Raw genomic sequence first — 21,282 nt, 5'->3', positions numbered from 1 at the left:
AATATACCTGTGTCCTTTACCGCTGTTTGCAGACAGGAAAAGCTATAGTGATGCTTACGAATGATACATTTTGGTCCTCTCCAAGGAATACGAGGAGATGAAATATAAAGCAGGCCTAAATGACACTGCTAGTAAGCAGAACGTGTTCCTCGCTCACCGTCACAGGCACAGTCGATACAGTGCTTTGTGTTCCTTCTGCAGATGTGTCTCTCAGTAATTCGAAGTTCTCCCGACGTATTTATTGTCTTCACTCAAGCGTAATTTCCTTGACTGGTATCGGAATGTTGAGTTGTGAAATACTGTGACGTAAGAAAAGAAGAATTCCGGAATTACTAGTTCTTGCTATTGTTTAGCAAACACGTCATGTTATATCTTGATGGAAGAAAGCAAACAAATATTCCTGGTCTTGCAAATGTTCTCTGGAACAGAAAACGTTTAACATGACAGTTTGTCTTGGTATATTTTTCGTGTTTTTCCTCAGACTTCTCAGGCAATGCTTGAAATATCTTAAAATAAAATAGGTCACGTTTCCCCTCCACATTCGCTTAGGTCCACAATCTATTTTTCTCATGCTAATCCTTTTAAAATAGATCAGTTGAGAAAAATACTTCCCCATGACTCACCATTCATAACGATCTCAAAAATTCTCATTCAGCTTTGTATTTAACACAGTATTATTACTGTTTTGCGTCATTTTTATCTTTGCTTTTAGTAAAAAGAGGGTCGCAAGGAAGGACCATTTGTGTGGTAGCCTCTGCTTGGTACTATAGTCCAAAATAGCATGTCCTCTTTTTAAGCACAGTTTGAACAGTGTGGTTCTGACCTGAGAATACTTACATTGCCGTTGCATAAAACAAATTGTAACGAACTGAACCAAAATCCCTGCTATGGAGGCGCCAGGTAAATTAACGCAGACAATAAGTAAATAAATAATTTATCGGGATAACTTATTGCGCTTATGTACCTTGAAAACCATATGGTTCTGCTAACAAGAACAATAAGCTAGTACTTGTGTAATGTTGTTATCCTTGCCAAAGAACAAGGACTATTTCCGCTACTAGATTCCTTCGACGTTGAAATTGCCCGATAAAAATTGTCTTCGCCTTGTTTGTAATTGTTCACTTTAAATACATGTTTCTATATTGATATGGTGGGAACGTTTGTGGTATGCGTCCATATAGTATCTCGCATGCTGAGTTCATATATTCCAACAGTTATTTATTATGAAATCGTTATTTAAATGTAGATTTCGCAAACCCTACATCTTGTTTCTTCACAGTCTACAAAAAAATTCATTTACAAAGTCGCATATTTCTCGAAGAATTGTTGTTATACTGATATGTACCTTTCTAAATCAGCATTTTCCTTGCCAATACCATCTCATGCTGTGTACTTTTACGTAGTCTGGGAAGAACAGATACTATTAAGTTCTATTTTATTCTTTAAAGTTTATTTTAGTTAAAGTAGAGCAATTGCGTCCTTTTTTGAAGTCGTATACACATTTTCGAACTGATTATTTATTTGTGTATTTATTAATAACATGAATATGCCGTATCTTTGATGAAGATAACGAGAGGCTGTATGTATGGATACTTCGTCGCATATTTTCTGTAGATATACTTTGTAAAGTCGAATACCGAAAACTAATTCCAACATTTTTTATTGTAATTGTACTGTATTTTCGGGTAATGTTTGTTATTCGAATACCTTATTCGAATATGTATGACTATCATTGCTCACGAAGTCGATGTGTTTAATACTATTTCTGTGATTTATAAACGTATGTTCTAAAGTAACATACTCCATCACAGTTTTTTATTTCTTTATATAATCTGTGTGCATTGAGGGGAAAGGTTTTGGAATTAATGCGATAATTAAACAGTTGGCTTTACATTTTCTACTCGCGCGTTAGGGGTGTATTTCTCTCTGCGTGGGTTTCACGGCTCGTGTGACGTCAGAACTGAGGTATGCCCACGCTTTGCCGCAGAATGACGAGAATTCGAGAATATGAGCTACAAAGTTCAGACTTCAACCAGTCTTTGTCGACAATGAAGCTACAATACGTATTCCAAGTCAGTGGCTTCTAACTTACGGCATGTTACAATCAACTCCAGAGAATGTTGACGTTTTCACACATTTCAGTATCCATTATTTCTTATTCCGGAGGATTTTATGTTAGCTTCATGTTTAAATTTCAGCTTTGTGGTGTTAGGTTTTATTCAGCAAAGTATAACTTCTGTAATAACTGATAGATACAAATGAAAATGCCAATATTATTTAGCTAATTAGAGCTTGCCATATGGATCTTCCACGCCCTTTGCCACGTAGAACTTTTTTATTAATAATGCTTTTTGTCATGAAGGACTAAGTAATCAACATTTTGTTTTGTTGCAAATCCACTTTGAAACAATGAAAATCCCGTTCCTGGAAATTGTTTATGATTGTCCAAATTATGTCTAATCTCATGGAACTATGTGAGAAAGAAAGAAAGAAAGAAGGAAACGGATATAGCAATAAAAAGGAGAAAGAAATAATAAAAGAAGTAAGAACAAAAACAAACTGAAGAGAAATGAAAGTTCAGCTGTAAAGTTGTTTATTTGACACACTGTGGAGAATCTGGAAAGGTAATTGCTGTATCATGAGATCCCGTAAATATCTTTCAGAGTAATTACCTGCTGGAGTAGATTTCTTCATTGAAGAGTGGTACCACCGTACGATATTAGATACCACCTGTCTCTACTATTAACTTTCCTGCTATCGATAATAACAACATGGCGGACGTATGTACTTGTGAGGTGGGGACGGTGAGGGTTTCAATTTGGCAGCGATTTGAGGGGAATTGATGCTAAAAGTATAAAAGATACGAAGATAAATTGTATTAATGTGTAAAGGCGAATGCAAGGCGAAGGTTTGAGGTTATATCCGACAAATTAAACGTAAATCTATAGGCCTATTTAAGAATTGGTTTTCTTTCCAAAGAGAAATAACAAGTATTATTAGATTAAAGGACCATCTACGAGCTAAACTGCGTTTCATTATCCGATGAAAAACTTGTATTATGCAGTTGCATTTCTATAACATTGAAAAGTCAAGATTTGTATGAATGAAAGTGCGTACATTTTAAAAGCATGGTTTATATTTGTTTTCATCAGGGAAATGAAATAGGCTAAATCTGTTTTTTTAAAATACGTATTAGAAAATTTTAATTGAATATTATACGGACGTGCAACAACAACGCGTTTGGCTTTAAATTGGAATCCAGTCAGAATTTGTTCTTCACCAACTCACGTATCGGCTTTTGCGGCAAGAAATGGCACTTCTGGTCCCAATCGGTCGGAACGATTCTTTCGCGCTATTGGTCGATATCGTATCAAGTAGTTTACTTCATTTTCATCATTAGAATCTGACGTTCAGTTCTCTAACGGGCGTATTAATTTCTAACAACATGAATTACTTGTATTAAAATCAAAATAGTAATGTAATGAACAGCCATGCCATGGTAGTGTACTCTCTTGTTCTATAAAGGGCAGAGAATTTCTTGACTAGCTTAGCGATTATAAGCTTCTCAAGAATGAATCCGCTTCGTGAAGTTAGAGGCTCTCTTTAATCCTGTCAGCTGTCTGATGAGTATCGTATACCGTGGACCTACTCAGTTAAATATCAATTATATTTTGGTATTGAAATGCATTACTGTTAGTTCAATGTTGCACTGAAGACCCTGACAAACACGTAACCGCGTGTTCAAATCGCGATAAGGATATGAATGTGTGCTTTCATCTCTCTTAATTATCACATTCATTGTCATAAATCATCCATTTTGTAGGTTGTCTGCTGTGCCTACTTCCAAATTAAGTAACTTTTGTAGAATTATCATGGGCCTTGGATATTCTAATTAACCTAGGAGGACCTCAGAAAAGTGAGTAGATTAGGAGTCTTTGAGATATTAAATTTGAGTACAGATGAACATAATTCTGTAAAAAAAAAAACTCATAATAAAACACTGCATTTTACAGACGTAATTATTTTAAGTGATTTACTTATGTGCAACTTATACTTAATTCACTTTGAGGTAGTCACGTCTGTTGAATTGGAATTACAAGATTAAGCAGTTCTACTATTGCATGACGAGAAATTTTACAAAGTTATTTTTGAGGAGGTTTGGTCAATTTATATTAAGTTCCATTTTAGTGAATAGAGTACATTTTGTGATTTACGTAAGAACAGGAACTGCTTCGGGAGTAATCTTTAGTTCTCTGTAAATGGGACACTTCTATAGAACGTTACTACATTTAGCGAAATTCGAGTAACGTGCAAGGCAAGTAGATTGAGCTTTAAAACGCTTTCAGAACTGTATCCTTGATTCTATTGTATTCTACTGACTTCAGTGGATGTTCGGTTCGGTATTCTTTATCATGAGTTAAGTTTGTTCTTAATAGTCCCTGGAGACATTTTGTGGCAAGTTTATCTTCTTTTTGGCAATGCCAGCCGTTTCGATAGAGTACTCTGTGTAGTGCTTATTTTACCGTTATCATTAAAATCTGTGTAAATTATATTATAATGTGTCCAAATTTTATTTATATTTCTAGAAGTAAATACAGTTCAGGTTAAACGTTGAATGTAAGGTCTGATTACAACTTTAAATTCGCAGGCCTCTCCATTAAAATAATTCCTCCATTACATGACCAAGACAATTTTAAGATCCAAAGTGCGCCCTCCTGTCTGATCTAGTGAACAAATTATTTCGACCCAAGCAATTAGTTACAAATATTGAAATTTCCCTAGCTATAATATAAGTTGAATAATTGAATGAGACATTCCCGAAATCAGTCACATTAAAATTATGTATAGTCTGGGTTGTTTCTTCATTCCGACGTTATGTATTCATTTTTTTTTGACATCTAAACAGAATACAGCGTCGATCGATTGAATGCGATTAATTGCATGTATAAACACAATCCAGAATGTTTCATTTAATCTATCGAACATTTAGTATGATTTCTTTAGAGGTTTCTTTCTACACGTGACAACAGAACGTGAGGGAGCATGTGTATTTATTCATTTATTTATGGATTTGAACATTCAGTTCCAGAGTTTGATTGACTAACTATAATATACGTCTTACCTTATGAAACAAAACTGTCATACTGAGAGGGCAAAGGTCTTAAACACAAAGCAGTTTTAAAGTCGGCGGGTAAATGGAGGTCAGTGACCACTAGACAGAGATCTGAGGTTAAATTGACGGGCAACCCGTTTCACTCCCGAGAAAAGAGCCCCTGGTACGGACCGAGTAGGAATCTGGGTGGCTTACGAGCCTGTCAGGACTTGGTTGAGAACAGAAAAGTGCATTTCCCTGCCGAGTGGGAATATAAGCCCGGTATTGTGACCCGTAGGCTAGTCACTTTACTGACTGACTCACGTCGAATTTCATTTTTAAAGGAATTCTTTGAATTTATTAGCGTGTCTTAAAATATTTCCTTTCTCTTTGTGTGTTATGACACCAAGTCATGATGGGCTGATTTATCGATGTTTCGGAGAATCGTGCTTTTCCCACCTTGAAATAAACCACTTAACCCAACACGATGCTGTAACCTGCAACCGGAAATTAAGACTGCATACAAACCGATGGTCACGATCCTTTCCCATCTGTGCTTTGTTCTTCCAGATAGTCTCTTCCGACAAAGTTTTTCAAAATTAAAAGTTTCTGGTGCATTTATCCAATGCGAACTACATATTCCATCAGACTCTCCTTTCACAGTCTTGGATAATCAACAAGCAATAAACCAGAGTAGAGAGTATGAAATTAGATCGATAAGAAGTATGAAGAATTGTTGCAGAATTCGATCTTAACAGGAACTTCCCAGCCACTGAAGATGAGTGCAAATTTTGGATCATCTTCTTTAATTTTTATGTTTGTTTCTTTCAATTACGTCCAAATATTCTCTTCAGAATTTTGTATACGCTTTTTTTTAAATTTGGCAAGTGTTCTCATGAAGGCAAATCTGGTCATGTGAAACGATGATGGGTAGACCTGTTTTTAAGGCACCTTGTAATTCACCGAAGCTTAAGGACAAGGACACTCCAGTGAGCTAAAACAAAATGCATTCTATTGCCGACAACCTGCTGTAATTACCCATTGGAAATTATAAGGTATGTTCAATCGAGGAACGGATGTAACGGATGTACAATTGAATGATTCCCTTTCAAGGTAAGTCTTACTTTACATCTGCCTGTAGTAAAGCAGAAATTCCTCGTTCAATTGCCGTGAAAACCTGTTCCATGTGCTCGCGTCCAACTTCGGCCTGGCGGTCTGTATCTTGAGAAAATTAGTGGAACAACTATACTGAATTAATTTATTGATTTACCAGCTCTGGCGTCCGTTATTCGCTCGGGTTTTCCACAAAATAAAATACATTCTAACAGTCAAATTGCCTGTTTATTATGTGATAAAAATTAATAACCGAGGATTACGTAAAATAACGTAATCGTGCCGAAGCGTGACTTAGTGAACACGCGTGTCAAAGCGTAACTAGAAGTGACTAGGTGTGACATCCACCGAAAGCGTGACGAGAGGTCGCCATAAGTGATACAAATTACCCAATATTTTAAAAGCGTGACCAAGCGTGACGTACTGTAACACCATTGCGAGATATGGCCATAAGTGTCGAAACGTCACTAATATTTTAAAAACGTTGCGTAATGAAACAAACTAACCTAACCCAACCCAACCTAACCTAAACTAACTTAACCTAACCTAACATAACCTAACATAACCTGTCGTAACCTCATCTAACGTATAGCAAAGCAACAAAATTAACCGAGGATTACGTACCATAACTTAAGCGTGCCGAAGCGTGACTGAGTGAACACGCGTGACCAAGCGTGACTAGGAGTTATTTCCATTGAAAGCATGACAAGAGATCACCAGAAGTGTTACAAAAACACCAAGATTTTAAAAGCGTGACAAATCGTGACTCGGCGTCACTTCCTTTGAAAGCGTGACAGGAGGTCACCATAATTATTACAAAATCACCAAGATTTTAAAAGCGTGACAACGCGTGACCAAGCGTGACTAGGCGTGACTTCCATTGAAAGCGTGAAGAGAGTTCACCATAAGTGTTACAAAATCACCAAGATTTTAAAAGCGTGACAACGCGTGACCAAGCGTGACTGGGCGTGACTTCCATTGAAAGCGTGAAGAGAGTTCACCATAAGTGTTACAAAATCACCAAGATTTTAAAAGCTTGATCAAGCCTGACGGCCTGACGAGATGTGTCCATAAGTGTCGAAACGTGGTGAATGTTTTCAAAACGTTACCTAATATAACAAAGTTCCCTAACTTACAGTGTAACGTTTGAAAATGTGCAACAGACTTCTCTCCCTCGGTTAAGTGCCGCTATTTGGTCTAGTAGTTTCGGTGATTCTTAATTTTAATTTTTTATTCTACTCTTCATGTTTTTGTTACAAATGTCTCCATAGAAAGAGTTGCTACTCATAAAGGCTGCCTCCTTGTTTTAAAAATACTAAAACATGTTTCTTCCATCAAACAAACTTTTCCAGTTTCGTGGAATACAGAAACGCCTCTGGTTTGTAAATATTTTTCGCTACGCTGCTAAGCAGGAAACGCATTAAGTATGATTTTGAAATTGCCTCAAGTGCATTAAAAAAACGTAAAGCAAACATTACATAGTATTCTCTGTCATCACGGACTGGAGAATATCTCATAGACTAACCACCAGTTGAAGAAAACCCCTTTTGGAATTCATTGAAAAAATTAAGAACTTATACGAACATACCTTATTTAATGATATTCAAATACAATTTGCTTATGAATAATTCTTATCATTCCTGCAGCTCGTGATTCTACACATTGAAATAATACAATTAATTCTGGCCAGCTAATGGATTGCATAATCATTACTTATATTAGTTACTAATGTTTCAGGTTAAAATTCGTGATTAATCCGATAAGTTTTTTGATTACCTGTATCTCATTACTGGAGAGCAGACAATCATATTGTAAAGACAGCTAATTCCTTTAAAAATGTAGCAAATTTTAATATTTATAAAAATAGCAAAATATAAATAAATTTATATTCACTAAGGAATTAAGATAAATTATAAGTAAAGTAAAGTAAAGTTTGTCCCACTATACGCCATGTAGGCGTTTGGGGGGAGTGAAGGTATAGCTCCTCTCTTCCTTGACCTCGGCACTAGATGGGGGTGAGTGGTCAGCATCACGCCCCGGCCGGCTTTACCCCCGGGAAAGAACCCCGGTACCCATTGTAGAGGAGGCTGGGTGGGCCCCAGAGCCGGTCTGGACGCAGAGTCTAGAGGAAAAATCCTCTGCACCCGTCGGGGATCGAACCCCGGTCGTCCAGCCCGTAGATAAAGTATGTTATACTATATAATGTAATTTTACCTGTAGTTTTATGTGGGTGTTAATCTTGATTTCTCGTGGTAAGGGAAGATCAGTTTGAGTGTTTAAGAACAGTGTGCTGAGGAGAATGTTTCGACTTAACAGGACAGTACAGCAAATTACATGATGTGTAACCTCCTCGCCAAATATTGTTAGCGTGACGAAATCAAAGAGGGAAAAATGGGATGTAACGTACGCGTGCGGGAGATGAGAAATTGTGAAACTCATTATGTAGTTTCTCCCAACCTCCTATTAGCTTCGTCCTCTGCGGCTTCTTCTCATACTCCCTCAATCTGTGCTCCTCCCTCTCCGTGAAAGACCAAGATCCATACTCATAAAAATAACATAAAAATTCCAACTCGCGTTGTTCAATCATGAAAAATAGTAGTTTTAAGCCGTGCGTCATGTTGCGTGTTGATCATTCGGATGACGGTCCGTCTACACAACAATTTCATGTTTCGACCTTAATTAGTCATCTTCAGGTGGCTCTCTTTAGGTGCTCAAAGGTTGTAGATATGACTGTTAAATTGTTCATGTACATATTTAAAACATAACATTCGCGTCAAACTACCTATGTTTTCAGGTACATACGTATTATGAATAATTGTAAAACAATCACACGGATCCATGGAAATGTTATCTGATTCAAATAATTGTTAAATGTGCTGAATTTATTCCGAAAAAATGAAACTTTAAGCTTACTAACTGGATGCATTGGTATAAAACAAGTTGCAGGTTATGGACAGTTAATTATCACTGACGTTTTAAGTTGAATGTTTATATTTTTGGTGGTTCAAAGGGTTTATTATTATTATTATTATTATATTTAATAATAAAGAATTGAAATATTATTATAATCATCATCATCATTTAAACATTTTCTGAATTTATATGCTGTACAATGGAATTGCATCTGCGCTCAATGGTCAAACAGCTATTTAAAATTTCCCCAGGTTTTGAAAGTTTGTTTGACTGATATAAAACATTTAATTCACTTTTGCGATCTAACCGTAGGTTTATGGAAAATATTGTATCTGTGAAAAGTGAAGTTAATTTTGGTGAGATGGACAACTAACGCCATAATAACGAAAATAATGAAAATTCACTCTTACAATTCTTGGAACAGAAAACAGAGCACATGGAGAGCCAATAATTTGCCTTCCTGGCACACAACACTCATTGTTTTAGCAACTTTTCCAATATGACGTCGCAATATTTACTTTTCTGCACTGGGTTTGCTGTTAGAACGTATAGAGTCAAATGTTCAGCAGAAATTAATTCCTTAGGGGAGACTAAAAAAAGACGCAGTTTCAGAATTGCGTTGGGCAAATGATGAAGATTTTCCAAACATGTGTGTGTGTGCTTAGAGTACGGAAACCATGTGACCACAACGAGCGGATTTTTTCCAGATTAGAATTTTATAAACTAGAACCTCTGAATGGGTGTAATTAACTTCTCAACCGAGTAGCCAGTCGTCTTTTTGTGTGTTGGGAGTCTTTCGTCCGACTCTGAATTGTATAAAATGAAACACTGGGTCTTACTGTGATTTCGGATATTCTCATTGGTTGCTGTACTCCCTTTCTTTTGCCAGGACTCTCAGATACTCCGTGGAAGAGTTATAAAAAGTGCTTCTTTTTAAAGGAATGCAGAGATTCGATCTCATATTCTAAACATGACAAGTCCGCTTCAAGGAATTGAGATAATATTAAAATATAAGAAGTAAGAGTTATGAATTTATCTGGCTCAGGATAAGGTCATATATACATATTCGTCGCTACAAGAAAATGAAACGAGGAAGCTACTGTCCACAGATCACGAGAAAAGCCCTGCTGAGGGAAGTCGTTTGTGGTGCGGTGCGGGGGGAATGTTACTTATCAGCTGGACTAGAGGGCTGCTATTGGTGGGAAGTGTGATACGTCAGAGTTTTACTCTACTGCACACAGACTGAAAACATCAAGCCGTTAAGAGTAGCGTGTAGTGCACCTCTAATGTGTTCTGTGGGTGTTGCGATAATATTCTAGATTAAATCGCTGTGCCGCTGTGAGGTAATCTTAAAGCTGTACCCATTAGAACACATGAAAGCCTGTCGTCTGTTGTTCGTTAAATGGTTGTGGAACGAATGCTTTTAGGATGGGTCGTCACTCACCGCGAAATCTTGCGCATGCGCGTATATCGAATTCCTAGCAGGAATTTTCTCCTGATCTGTGGACTGTGCACCTCTAATGTGTTCTGTGGGTGTTGCGATAATATTCTAGATTAAATCGCTGTGCCGCTGTGAGGTAATCTTAAAGCTGTACCCATTTGAACACATGAAAGCCTGTCGTCTGTTGTTCGTTAAATGGTTGTGGAACGAATGCTTTTAGGATGGGTCGTCACTCACCGCGAAATCTTGCGCATGCGCGTATATCGAATTCCTAGCAGGAATTTTCTCCTGATCTGTGGACTGTAGCTGTGTCACGACCGCAAATCCTTGTGTGTTGCAAGTTGAAATATTTTGTTCTCCATCCTGCATAAATATAATTGGGAATATTTAGTGTGGACGATTATGACACATCTTTAATTAATATCAAGGGTATTATTTTTATGCTGTAATTAGACATCTTTAGACGTGTTGTTAGTGATTAGATCTATAGACTTGACTGTACTGTACGGTGTTGGTCAGATACGGAACCGGACGTTACACGAGCTGGGCTGAAATTTTCCGCCACCGACATCGAGTAACGACGATATTTTCCCATTTCGCAGGAAAGGCAAATTTAATGGATAGAATGTTTTGAATTTTACAGTGTTCTCACACCCTCGTATGTGTGCGAAACCGAAATTTCTACCTGTGTCTTCACAAGAACAACGCACGGAAATGAGCAACGCAGAGTTCACTTTCAAACAGCCTCTCACACCTGACAACACTCGTCTCAATTTGGGCCATCACTTTCATTCCGTATTTTAAATTTGGTAGAAGTCTCGATCTATTTATTTGTAATTATCTTTTGTCCCTGATAAGTTTGATTTAATGACATATGGTTGTTGTTGTTGTTGCTGTTAAGTATGATTTAAAATTCTCACAGCGGTGATTACGATGATGGTTGTCTTCTGGGTTGTAGCGCCGTAACGTCTGGTAGAAGTTTACCGACGTTTCAGAGGCTCCTGCTACCTCCATCATCAGGGCACTGAGCCCTGCTGGCAACACTTGGAGGAGGTAACGACATGATATTTAATTTCTTTCTCATTCCAAAATTCACAGAAAGATGTAAATATCTGGAAACATAATTTGAACCAACACGGGATGAAAGTTTATGAGACGTTTTCTGAAGTTGTGGAATTATGAGGTTTTACTTTGATACTTTCGTAAGATTTCCCTATCTTATAATGAAGTCCTGATATGTTTTTTTTTTTTTTTACGACAAACCACATGTCGTAACGTCGCTACAATAATGTGTGAATCCTATGTTTGTCCGCTATTACACGTCTTCAGATGAAACGTCATTCCTAAACAACCAAAAATCAGTCTCAGTGATTAGGTAGGAGTTATGCCCTTCATGCACTAATCTTGCAATACATGTCCTGTGCTTAGACCCACGCGAAAACCAACGCAACAATTTAGTTCGCGTAGGAGGGGCATGCTGGGATTAATTAACCCCACAGATACCATATTTGAAAATCAAACATATTCCAGCTGGAGGAACCATCCATGAGATTAAAACACAAAAAACCCATCAAACATGTTGAAATGGTGAGAAATAATGACGATGCACTTCATGGCGACAAGAAAACAAAGTGAACAATTTGCAAAATATGTTCATAATACATTTCTTGCAAAGTTTACAAGCCTAAAAGGACAACTAGTGGTTCTCCGAAAAGACACGAAGGCGATGATGCTGAAGGCTATAGAGCAGTGAGAAGTATTTACCGGATGAAGCGATGACCACGAAGTGAATTTCAAAAGGAAGAAGTTACGAAGTGGTTGTTTTAATCGATTTCAGTCGTCTTAATATGCTGTACACGCGGCTTGGATCGGATAAACACGAAATCATTACAATAATTTGATGGGGAAATCATTCCTCTGACGGCGAGACGGAAATAGTACTCGAGAAGAGATTATTTCGACTTCAGAGGTAACAGAAGGATTTATAATGGGAACCTCCGTAATTTGTACTGTTCACCAAATTTTATTAGGGGATGAAAGAAATTGGTGGGAAATGTGACGCAAACGGGGGGGGGGGGGGGTTGATGAGAAATACAAACAAAATTTTAGTCTTAAAAATCTTAAAGGAAAGAGTTCGTTTGGGAGATATACAGAATGGGTGATATTGAAATGGATCTTAAGTAAGTTAATGGTGTTTTATTTTTCGAAACAAGGAAACTGTATTCGTTGTTTCACTTAACTTTCATACAAATGACACACTTTATAGAAACTACAAATACGCCAACTGCGTTGGACGTCAGAATATTACAGTTTTATTGCATTTACTCAGACGTTTTCAAATCTTTCTACAGTCGTTCCTCGTCAATCGTATTTGTTCACAGGAACGTAAGTCAGAATAAACCTTTGAGAATCCGAGTGAGTGGGGTCTTTTAAGATGTTTAAGGAATTCCAATTAAATACTGATTATTCATCACATGTTTCGAGACTTTTACAGTGACACCAAATACCTTCATGAGACACGTTCTCTCAAGACGTCTGATTTCATCGGCATTTGTCAAGGGATTTCAGTTCTCTTAGTGACGAGTGGGAGAAATTTCTTAAGGGCACTTCTGCTTTGCATTTAACAGAGAAATGTAACGTTTTCGCGGCTTATTTCTTGACAAATAGATTATAACGGGTCTTAATGCGTTCTAAGCCATCAGTCATGTAGCAAGAACATGTCTTTTAGGTTTACGTAAAGTTTTCACGCGGATAAAACGAAATTTGGTAACTCCCTAAAGGTACAATTTGGCTTCACGCGACAGAGACAAGCGACAGAGACGGGAGACGGACACATCGCAGCTTGTCGCCACACACTTTTGAGGTGACGACCGAGACATGCGGCAAAGTGTTTGTTTTCTTTGTTTTGTTGAGACATACGTGCACATATTCTGTGAAAAATGAGTATAAAAATTATTCTAAAAAGGTTACTCGAAGAATAAGAAGAAGATGATGTGTTGCGAAAGAAACAAAGAAAACCTATGAGTTCAATATTCAAAACCAGACGTGAAGAAGGATCTTTCTGTCTGTTAATAAAGAATCATTTATCATTAGAAGAAGATAATTTCACGAGTTATTTCAGATTGAATCATAAGCAGTTTGGTTACGTACTGACGTGCTGCCTGAGCCCGTCGCGAGACACTACTGGTCCGAGAGCGGTCTCCTGTGCTTTGTCTCTGTCGCCTGTCTTTGTCTCGCGCTCGTAATTGTACTTCATACGATTGTACAGAGAGCAGACAGGAAGCGACCAGTCTCGGTCTCGTAACTCTGTCGCCTGCCTCGGTCGCTTGTCTCTGTCGCGTGCAGCCAAATTGTACCTTTATATATGGTTGATTCGGTCTTTTTTGGTATTATTCCGTCAAGACATACAGAGAGAGTCCTCGTTTCAGAATGGCTACTCCGAGCTTTGCAACTTGTACTCCCCGACTTCGATTTCTTTTTTGTTGCCTGAAAATTTGATCCTCTCTTTGCGTTGTGAGGGGTTGTACCCTTCTATCGATCAGTTAGACGTACGGTGTAAATTACAGTAAGATTTTTCCTCTTTCCGACAGAAAGTTGTAGATTAAGTAAACAGAATTATGGGTAGTTTACACCAACGTTGATGAAATCGTGTCTCCAGATTGAATCATATAACCAGTTTTTTCATCGTTTAATCTGACTTTCACACGGAATATAGGCATGTGAAAAATAAGTTTAAACTCTTTCCTTTGCCGCCTTATTTCCGGGGCAGCCATCACGTCGTCAGTGGGTGGTGTCGAATGAAATTGTAACCATTAGAACATTAATGTAGCATGTGGTTGTGAAGGATATGGTATCTCACATGCCCCAGGAATTGTGGTACACCAGTGTTTCCCAACCAGTGAGACGCGGTGTGATAGCGAGCCGTGAAACTGTCACAAACGAGAGACGTTTCAGGTTCTGAGATCTTCGATAGTGAAACATAATTCGAATATTTTCTTCTCATTAAATTAAACTAATATTACACAAATATTTTTAAATAGTATTAAAATATATTAAAATTGTCCGTCAATCACAATAAAGTAATACTCGAGTACTCGATACGGAACAAAGGATAATATTTAAACCATCTAATTATCTTATATTACTTTATTGTGATTGACGGACAATTTTAATATATTTTAATACTATTTAAATAAAATCACAATATGACGCACCTACAATATCTTACAAATGTTTTTATTATTTTATAAGGCGAATTATTACATCTGTTTAACGTATTTACAAGCGAAGAATGGTTTGTTACATTTTGTGGATTTAGAGAATACAACTAGGTCCATGTTTGGCGTTAGTGGAAATTTTGGTTACTTTGTTCTAACAAGACCACCTCCTTTTTGTGTTGTCGTAGTTAAAATTACAAACTCAGTAGCAAATCGTGGTTTCTTGTACGCGTTAAAAAGTGCTTCCACGATGTTGAACGGATCGGTTTACTTGCCGAATAACACATATAATCATATATAATATTGCACTAAGCGGAATCTAAATACAAATGATGGCAATAGAATTTTCATCACTTATATTAGGAAATAAAATTATGACAAAAATGTTTTACAAATAAAAAAAAACAGAAAAAACAATGAGTAAGAGAGAAGGAAAGGAGAGAGAGAGAGGACAACAGATGTTATATAGAATCTTAAACACTGATTCGATCGTACTTTCAACTCCAGTAAACGTCTTCACAAGACGCCTTTTCTTTGTAAACGGAAGTGGATTTTTTATTTCTTATTTTAATGTAATATATTGCAATTTTCATGCAAGGAGTTAAGTAAAATCTGTAGACAGAACCGGTTCGGGTTTAGATTCGATTAGAACACTGCTGAATTAACCCTACAACATAACATGGAATTATTCCTATTACCTGTCCAAATAACTGTAATTAAATGACTGAATATTATACTTTAATTTGTTAGAGTTGTGTTCCGTACGGCCAAACCTGATCAACTTGTAGTCCTTGAAAGGTTTTTGGACATTTTGCTAAGAGATTCAGCATTGTCGATAATTCCTCCGACATTCTTTCAGTCTGTCGCGTTTATTTGTACATGCCCCAACATATTTTTTCTGAGTTTTTTCATGTTTATATCCTGGTGGCTGTTACTTATCACATCTGAGAGGATAATGAGCTGTCAGCCACACAAGTCTGATAAATACAATAAAAAGCAAGGAAAGTGTTTTGGTACATAGACTCTACATTGTTTTAAAAAGGAGACTCCGTTGTGGTAGGTAGCGCTACGGTGTTGTGTCTTGTAACAACAAGCACCATCGTCGACGACGTAGTTCCCTGATACCTCTATAGAGCACGCCACTATACAGGTACCATTCAGAGGAGACGTGGAGTACTGAACAAATTGGGTGTCAATGGTCACTCTCTTTGTAATTCTCAGTTCGTAATAATGATTTCTGCAATGGCATTACAAATTTGCAGGTTGGAGAGTTTGACGGAGATATGAGACACTCTCACTCTACAATGAAAATTTTGAGGTCTCTTCCTTCTGTTTGCTATTATTATTTGTTTCCCAGCCACTAGCCAATGAATTTTTGCTCTCATTATCATTTGTAGAGGACAACAGAAAGCATTTCAAACAAACACAGATACAATACAAGATACAGATCTAACCTTCATATGCCAAAATAATCAAAATATCAAAAAGGAATTTACTATACTGGAATTGAGCTATTCAGTAATCTTCCCTCCTCTATAAAATGTTTGAATCACATTGCAGAGTAGTTTAAGCCAACACTAAAAGAGTGTGGCGTAACTCACTAATTATACTCCATAGAAGAATGTACCTCAAACAAAAATTCTCAGCTATAAAAATACATGTAAAGATTGGTGACTATGCTTTCTTTTATCATTATTTTTGTGTTAATACTGTAGTAGACTGTCATAACCTTGTCATTTATATATGTGTTAGAACCAATAATTGTGTCTGAGCTATAACATCTTTGGCTTGAGCCTGTGAGTTGTATGTGGAATGTAAATTCTGATCTGTTCCATTCCTGCAAATACTTTGTTGCTGTGGACATTACTTATGTTGCAAAATCTGGACACCAAGTACATTTCGGTTGATAAAATGGTTGATTAGTCATCACCTGAAAAACATCTCTGTGATATTTATCCCCAAGTTTTTGCCGCTAATTTTTGTAACAAAAATAGGGGGGGGGGGCAGTTCAAGAAACCTGTAAGGTGAGCGGGTTGCTGTTAGGGCCCCTGCAATGCCGGCAAGTTTATCGTTTAATGGTTGTACAGTGTTTTGTGATTGGATAAAATTAAGTCGGCATCCCTCCAGTATTACCAATCACTTCTCGTTTTCCTGAGTTTCCTGTTACGCGTGCGCATAGAAGCCACAGGAAGTTCCTCTTCACGGTGTAAAACATGGCTACAGACGTGTAGTTATGACTTGACTTAAAAATAAGGATCATGGATTACCCAATTCAGGTAATATTACATGAAGTTTACATGGTGATCGCACCTAAACTTCAATATGTATTATTTTCAATTTCTTTGTCGAGTGGGTAAGTACTTTATAATATTTTAGACTGAATCTTGAAGATGATTCGTCACCATGCAGTCTTCAAAATGTCGCAGGACGAAATATGTCGGCGCACGTGGTGGCAATATTTCTGGTACTTTACAAGTATATGTATAAATTTTATAATCCTTCCAAGTATGCTTCAAAGAAATATGCTGAAGTGAGTAGAGTGATTATCAGTTTCATGTGTAAAGTTCTCTTATAAAACAGTCTATCCTAGATGAACAAGGTCGCCGGAAAATGATGTTAGGATATTGTAAAGGTGAGCTGTCTATAAGTCATACACACTTTGCAGATACAGGATATAGGTTGTGGGACATTCAGTTACAAAATAGAGCTGTTAAAGTTTGTAATCATGTTCCAAGAACTTTATCCACATTCATATAAGCTGATCGTGGTAAATTGTAAAGCGGTTTCGTTGTTTGGAAAAGACTTGGAATGTACATCACTAACCTAACCTATTCATGCAGAGGAGTTTGATTCACAGTAAAGGTATTATTAACATGAAACTGCCTGAAATTAAATTTGTTGTGCAGTTGTGCCTTTGGTTTTTGTAAGGTACTACATTTTTAATGCAATAACAAAATGCTTTGCTTGCATGCCACCAGCACAGCTTCTGTATATCCTCACTCTTAGTGTATAGATACAACCAATAGAATATTACTTTCATATAACTTCTACTTTCCCAGTAGTGCCATTGGAGGCAGTCCCCCAAAGTGTGGTACATAAAGAAAAGTAAGGGGATAAATTTAAAATTGTTCTGCTTGTCAGATGAACTCTGATCTAAACAACATTTAATAAATTTATTAATACTGGTAAAACTTGTAACTCACCTCATATCCTTTTTTAATTTGTACCTAAATCATAATGTGGTTTGACCACTAGTACCTCACTGATGCTAAATAATTTCTTATGTCCAGTGAGTTGATTTTTTGGGTGGCCATAATTCCTTTTCCTTTCAAAAAATGGAAAGTTTGGGGAAAGACTGCTATGCAATTTATGATAAAAAGGTGGCTAGCTGTTACATGTATGAAGCATACTTGTCACTGGCATTGTACAATGTATGGTTCCTGTATATTTAAACCTAGGCACAAAAGAAGTTGTGTACAACATTTGTAGATGGTTTTGACTGTTGGAAAGGTTTGCTATCTCAGAAATGCATGCAAGTCTTATATTCAATTATGTAAAGAACTTATTTTAGGCTTATGATTTTTGGTCGAACTTTCTACATATTCCAAAAAAATGTGAAGAATAGTTTCTGTACCAGAAATGTGCATTATGACTTGTGAAATACATACTGACTTATGTGAAAATAGACAATTTTTTTCTAAAATTATGAAAGGACATCACAGTAAAGGTAGTATGCTGTATTTTTTTGTAATGTTCAGTGGTTTATAAGTTATAGGTTTAGCTTAAATAAAGTGTTCAGCTATGGTATTTACACCCAGTGTTTGAATCTAGTGGGGATTGAGGTTTTTATTTTTGCCACCAATTTGAGACTGGTTCTAGTATCCACCTGGTGCCTAACCAGTGGGTACTGGGGGTAAAGTGGCCAGAGCCTGATGATGACAACTTTACCTGATCTAGTGTCAAGGTCAAGAATGTATTAATCTTTATTGCTGTATTCCCTATCCAATTTTACTGCATGGTTCTAATCATTATGGCAGATTTATCTTTTATTTTAGCCATATGTTACGATGTTGGTTGTCTTTTGAAGCATAGCCCTCCTGCTGTGTGGTCACAGTCAATACTTGGAGATTCATCACCCATGGAATTGTGCTGTGTTAGGATTTTTCATGAATGTTCATGGGGTTCTTTGTTCCTTTATCATTTAATAATATAGTAATCATCATGTAATAGATATAAAAATAATTATAAATATTTAAAATATACAGGATTTCAACTGTATACAATGGCATTTTGTTCTGCAGTCATTGTTACCAAAATACCACAAACTTCCTATCTGTTGCGCTTACCAAGAAAGAGAATGAAATTACATTGTAGAGTTAGTTTCATCTCAGCATTATTACTTAGGATCATTCTTTGTATGTGTGACTGAAATGTAATTAGTAGGATTTGAGGTTTTCATTGCAGTTATTTTGAAGATGTCTGTCTTCTGGGTTGTAGTGACTTTTAGTCTGGTAGAAGTTTACCGACATTTCAGAGGTCCTTGCTGCCTCCATTATCAGGGTGATGGAGGCAGCAAGGATCTCTGAAACGGTAAACTTCTACCAGACTACAAGGTACTACAACCCAAAAGACAGCCATCTTTGAAATGTAAATAACTCCATGGAGAAGAGAGTACTTGAGAAGATAATATCCTGTCTTATATGGAACCAAAATGTATGTTAATGTGTTCAGAAGTGCTTGCAGTGAAATGTAGATTTTTGATTCATTATAACTTTTTGATTTTTTTGCAAAATTTATTCTTTCATTGATTCACCATTGCAGGAAACAGACTTTTGGTGACTGATTGCATCCCATGCTTATTTAGTAAACTCAGGTGTAGTAGTTACAATTGGTATCATTCTGTGAACCATGTGGCTGTCAGTAAGTCTTTCTTTTGGAATTTTCATTTGTGTATTTTTTTTAAAAGTTGAGAGGAAGACGTGCTTATTTAATGAACAATTTATTTGGCCCAAGTATCCACCTGCGAAACTAAAAACCAGAACAGCGTTGTTAAATGTTTGTGCAGTAGTTTACATTTCTTTGCAATATACCTGTTCCTCATTCTGCCATGCTGTCACTATATCCCTCATTTACACTTCTACTCCTGTTCGTGCTCGCTACAGCACCTGTTTTTGCTTCGTGTCATCTTAGGGTAGGTGGGTATAGCATTGGGGGATTATATGGTGAAATAGTGAGATGACTTGAATGATTTTGGCATTTGGGTTCATTGTCACACCACTTATTATGAGTCGGATCTCTATGAAATACATATGATTAATAAACACAAGTAAATAACTTTACTGAACTTCAAATTTGTGGTACAAGGAAATATTGGTAGTTGCTTTATTTTATATGCCTTGCTCAGGACTGAGTGAGAGAAATTCAATTGGGTAGCCACTAGTGACCCCTGTCTGAATGTTATGTCTTTGTTCACACTCAGAACATTAAATTTTGTTTCTAATTGGATATCCAGTATGAATTCATCAGTGATTGGCTGCTCTGTGGCAATTCGATGTTTTCAAATATGTTTCCATGAGTATGGTGGTAGAACTTCATTTCATAAATAGTGCCACCTTGGCATTTATCCACTGTTGTCTCCAATGCTTTCAACCAAAAGATTATTCACAGAAACTGAGTTATTAATGTGGCATTGTTATGTTTCTCCTCTTTCAGGAGCTCCAGTTCCTTGATCTATCGGATGCTGATGAAGAAGAATGTAATTTCCTTCAGACTACACTTTTCCCAAGGAATCCAAACTTGCTTTCCCCAGAATTGCCATGGGTGACACATTCTGATTCCTCATGCACACCTGCAGAATGGAGACCTGCTCCTTACGGTAAAGAGCTTTAAATGTATTTCACATTCTTCATACCATGTTGTAATTTTTATGTACTATGATTATGCCAAGTATCACGTTCTGCTTTATTCACAGTATTTCAGACATCGTAAGTTATTTGCCATCATATTAACTGGTAATATTAATGATAACTTGCTATATTGAGGGTTCAATTTAAAGATGTGGTTTAAATAAGGTATTCTTTTGCTTAACCCAGTGGTGTCATCCTGATCCATATTACAAAAATATTCAAATTATCAAGCAGAACAGCTGTACAATACAGGCTTAAATCTTGTGTACAATGAGGATGGACATTTACATGTACAAGGTGGTTTGCAACTATTTTCTTTTAGTTTTTAAATATTTTTTAACTTATTAACTGCATTATATGTTCAAACTGTTAAGGATTTCTCAGTATGTTCAAACAAATTTAACATACTGCTTTTTATTCAGGGCTGCAAAAATGTAGTTGTATTCGTGACATACATGAAATTTTAAATATTTTTTATGATGCATATTAGGTTTTAGTAATTTAAAATTGTCAGTGTTATATCATCTGGATTATAAACTGACCTTTTCAAAGAGATTTAAAGTGCTGTTTTTCTTTAAATTGTTCAAGAGATATGTTCAT

General features: G+C 36.7%; 1 protein-coding gene across 5 annotated transcripts in view; it reads left to right on the top strand.

Moving 5' to 3' along the window:
• The window catches only part of LOC110828317 (ubiquitin specific protease 10), a 138,441-nt gene that overhangs the window by 101,392 nt on the left and 15,767 nt on the right, over positions 1-21,282 (top strand). For 2 of the 5 annotated variants that reach the window (XM_022060937.2, XM_022060934.2), the window contains exons 1-2: positions 17,180-17,306; positions 20,489-20,651. In XM_022060937.2, coding sequence (XP_021916629.1) covers positions 17,211-17,306; positions 20,489-20,651 — 259 coding nt within the window. In that variant the 5' untranslated portion in view covers positions 17,180-17,210. Of the gene's footprint in view, positions 1-16,924; positions 17,053-17,179; positions 17,409-20,488; positions 20,652-21,282 lie in introns of those variants that run through there. The other 3 variants (XM_022060936.1, XM_022060938.2, XM_022060935.2) reach the window with 3 other exon arrangements.

This window comes from Zootermopsis nevadensis, unplaced genomic scaffold (genome assembly GCF_977971745.1).
Source record: "Zootermopsis nevadensis isolate Lab colony 2312 unplaced genomic scaffold, Znev_1.0 Znev_ptg000022l, whole genome shotgun sequence".
In the NCBI taxonomy this organism is placed as follows: Eukaryota; Metazoa; Arthropoda; class Insecta; order Blattodea; family Termopsidae; genus Zootermopsis; species Zootermopsis nevadensis.
Note: the sequence above shows the minus strand (reverse complement) of the source record. Positions and strands in the feature narration are given on the sequence as shown.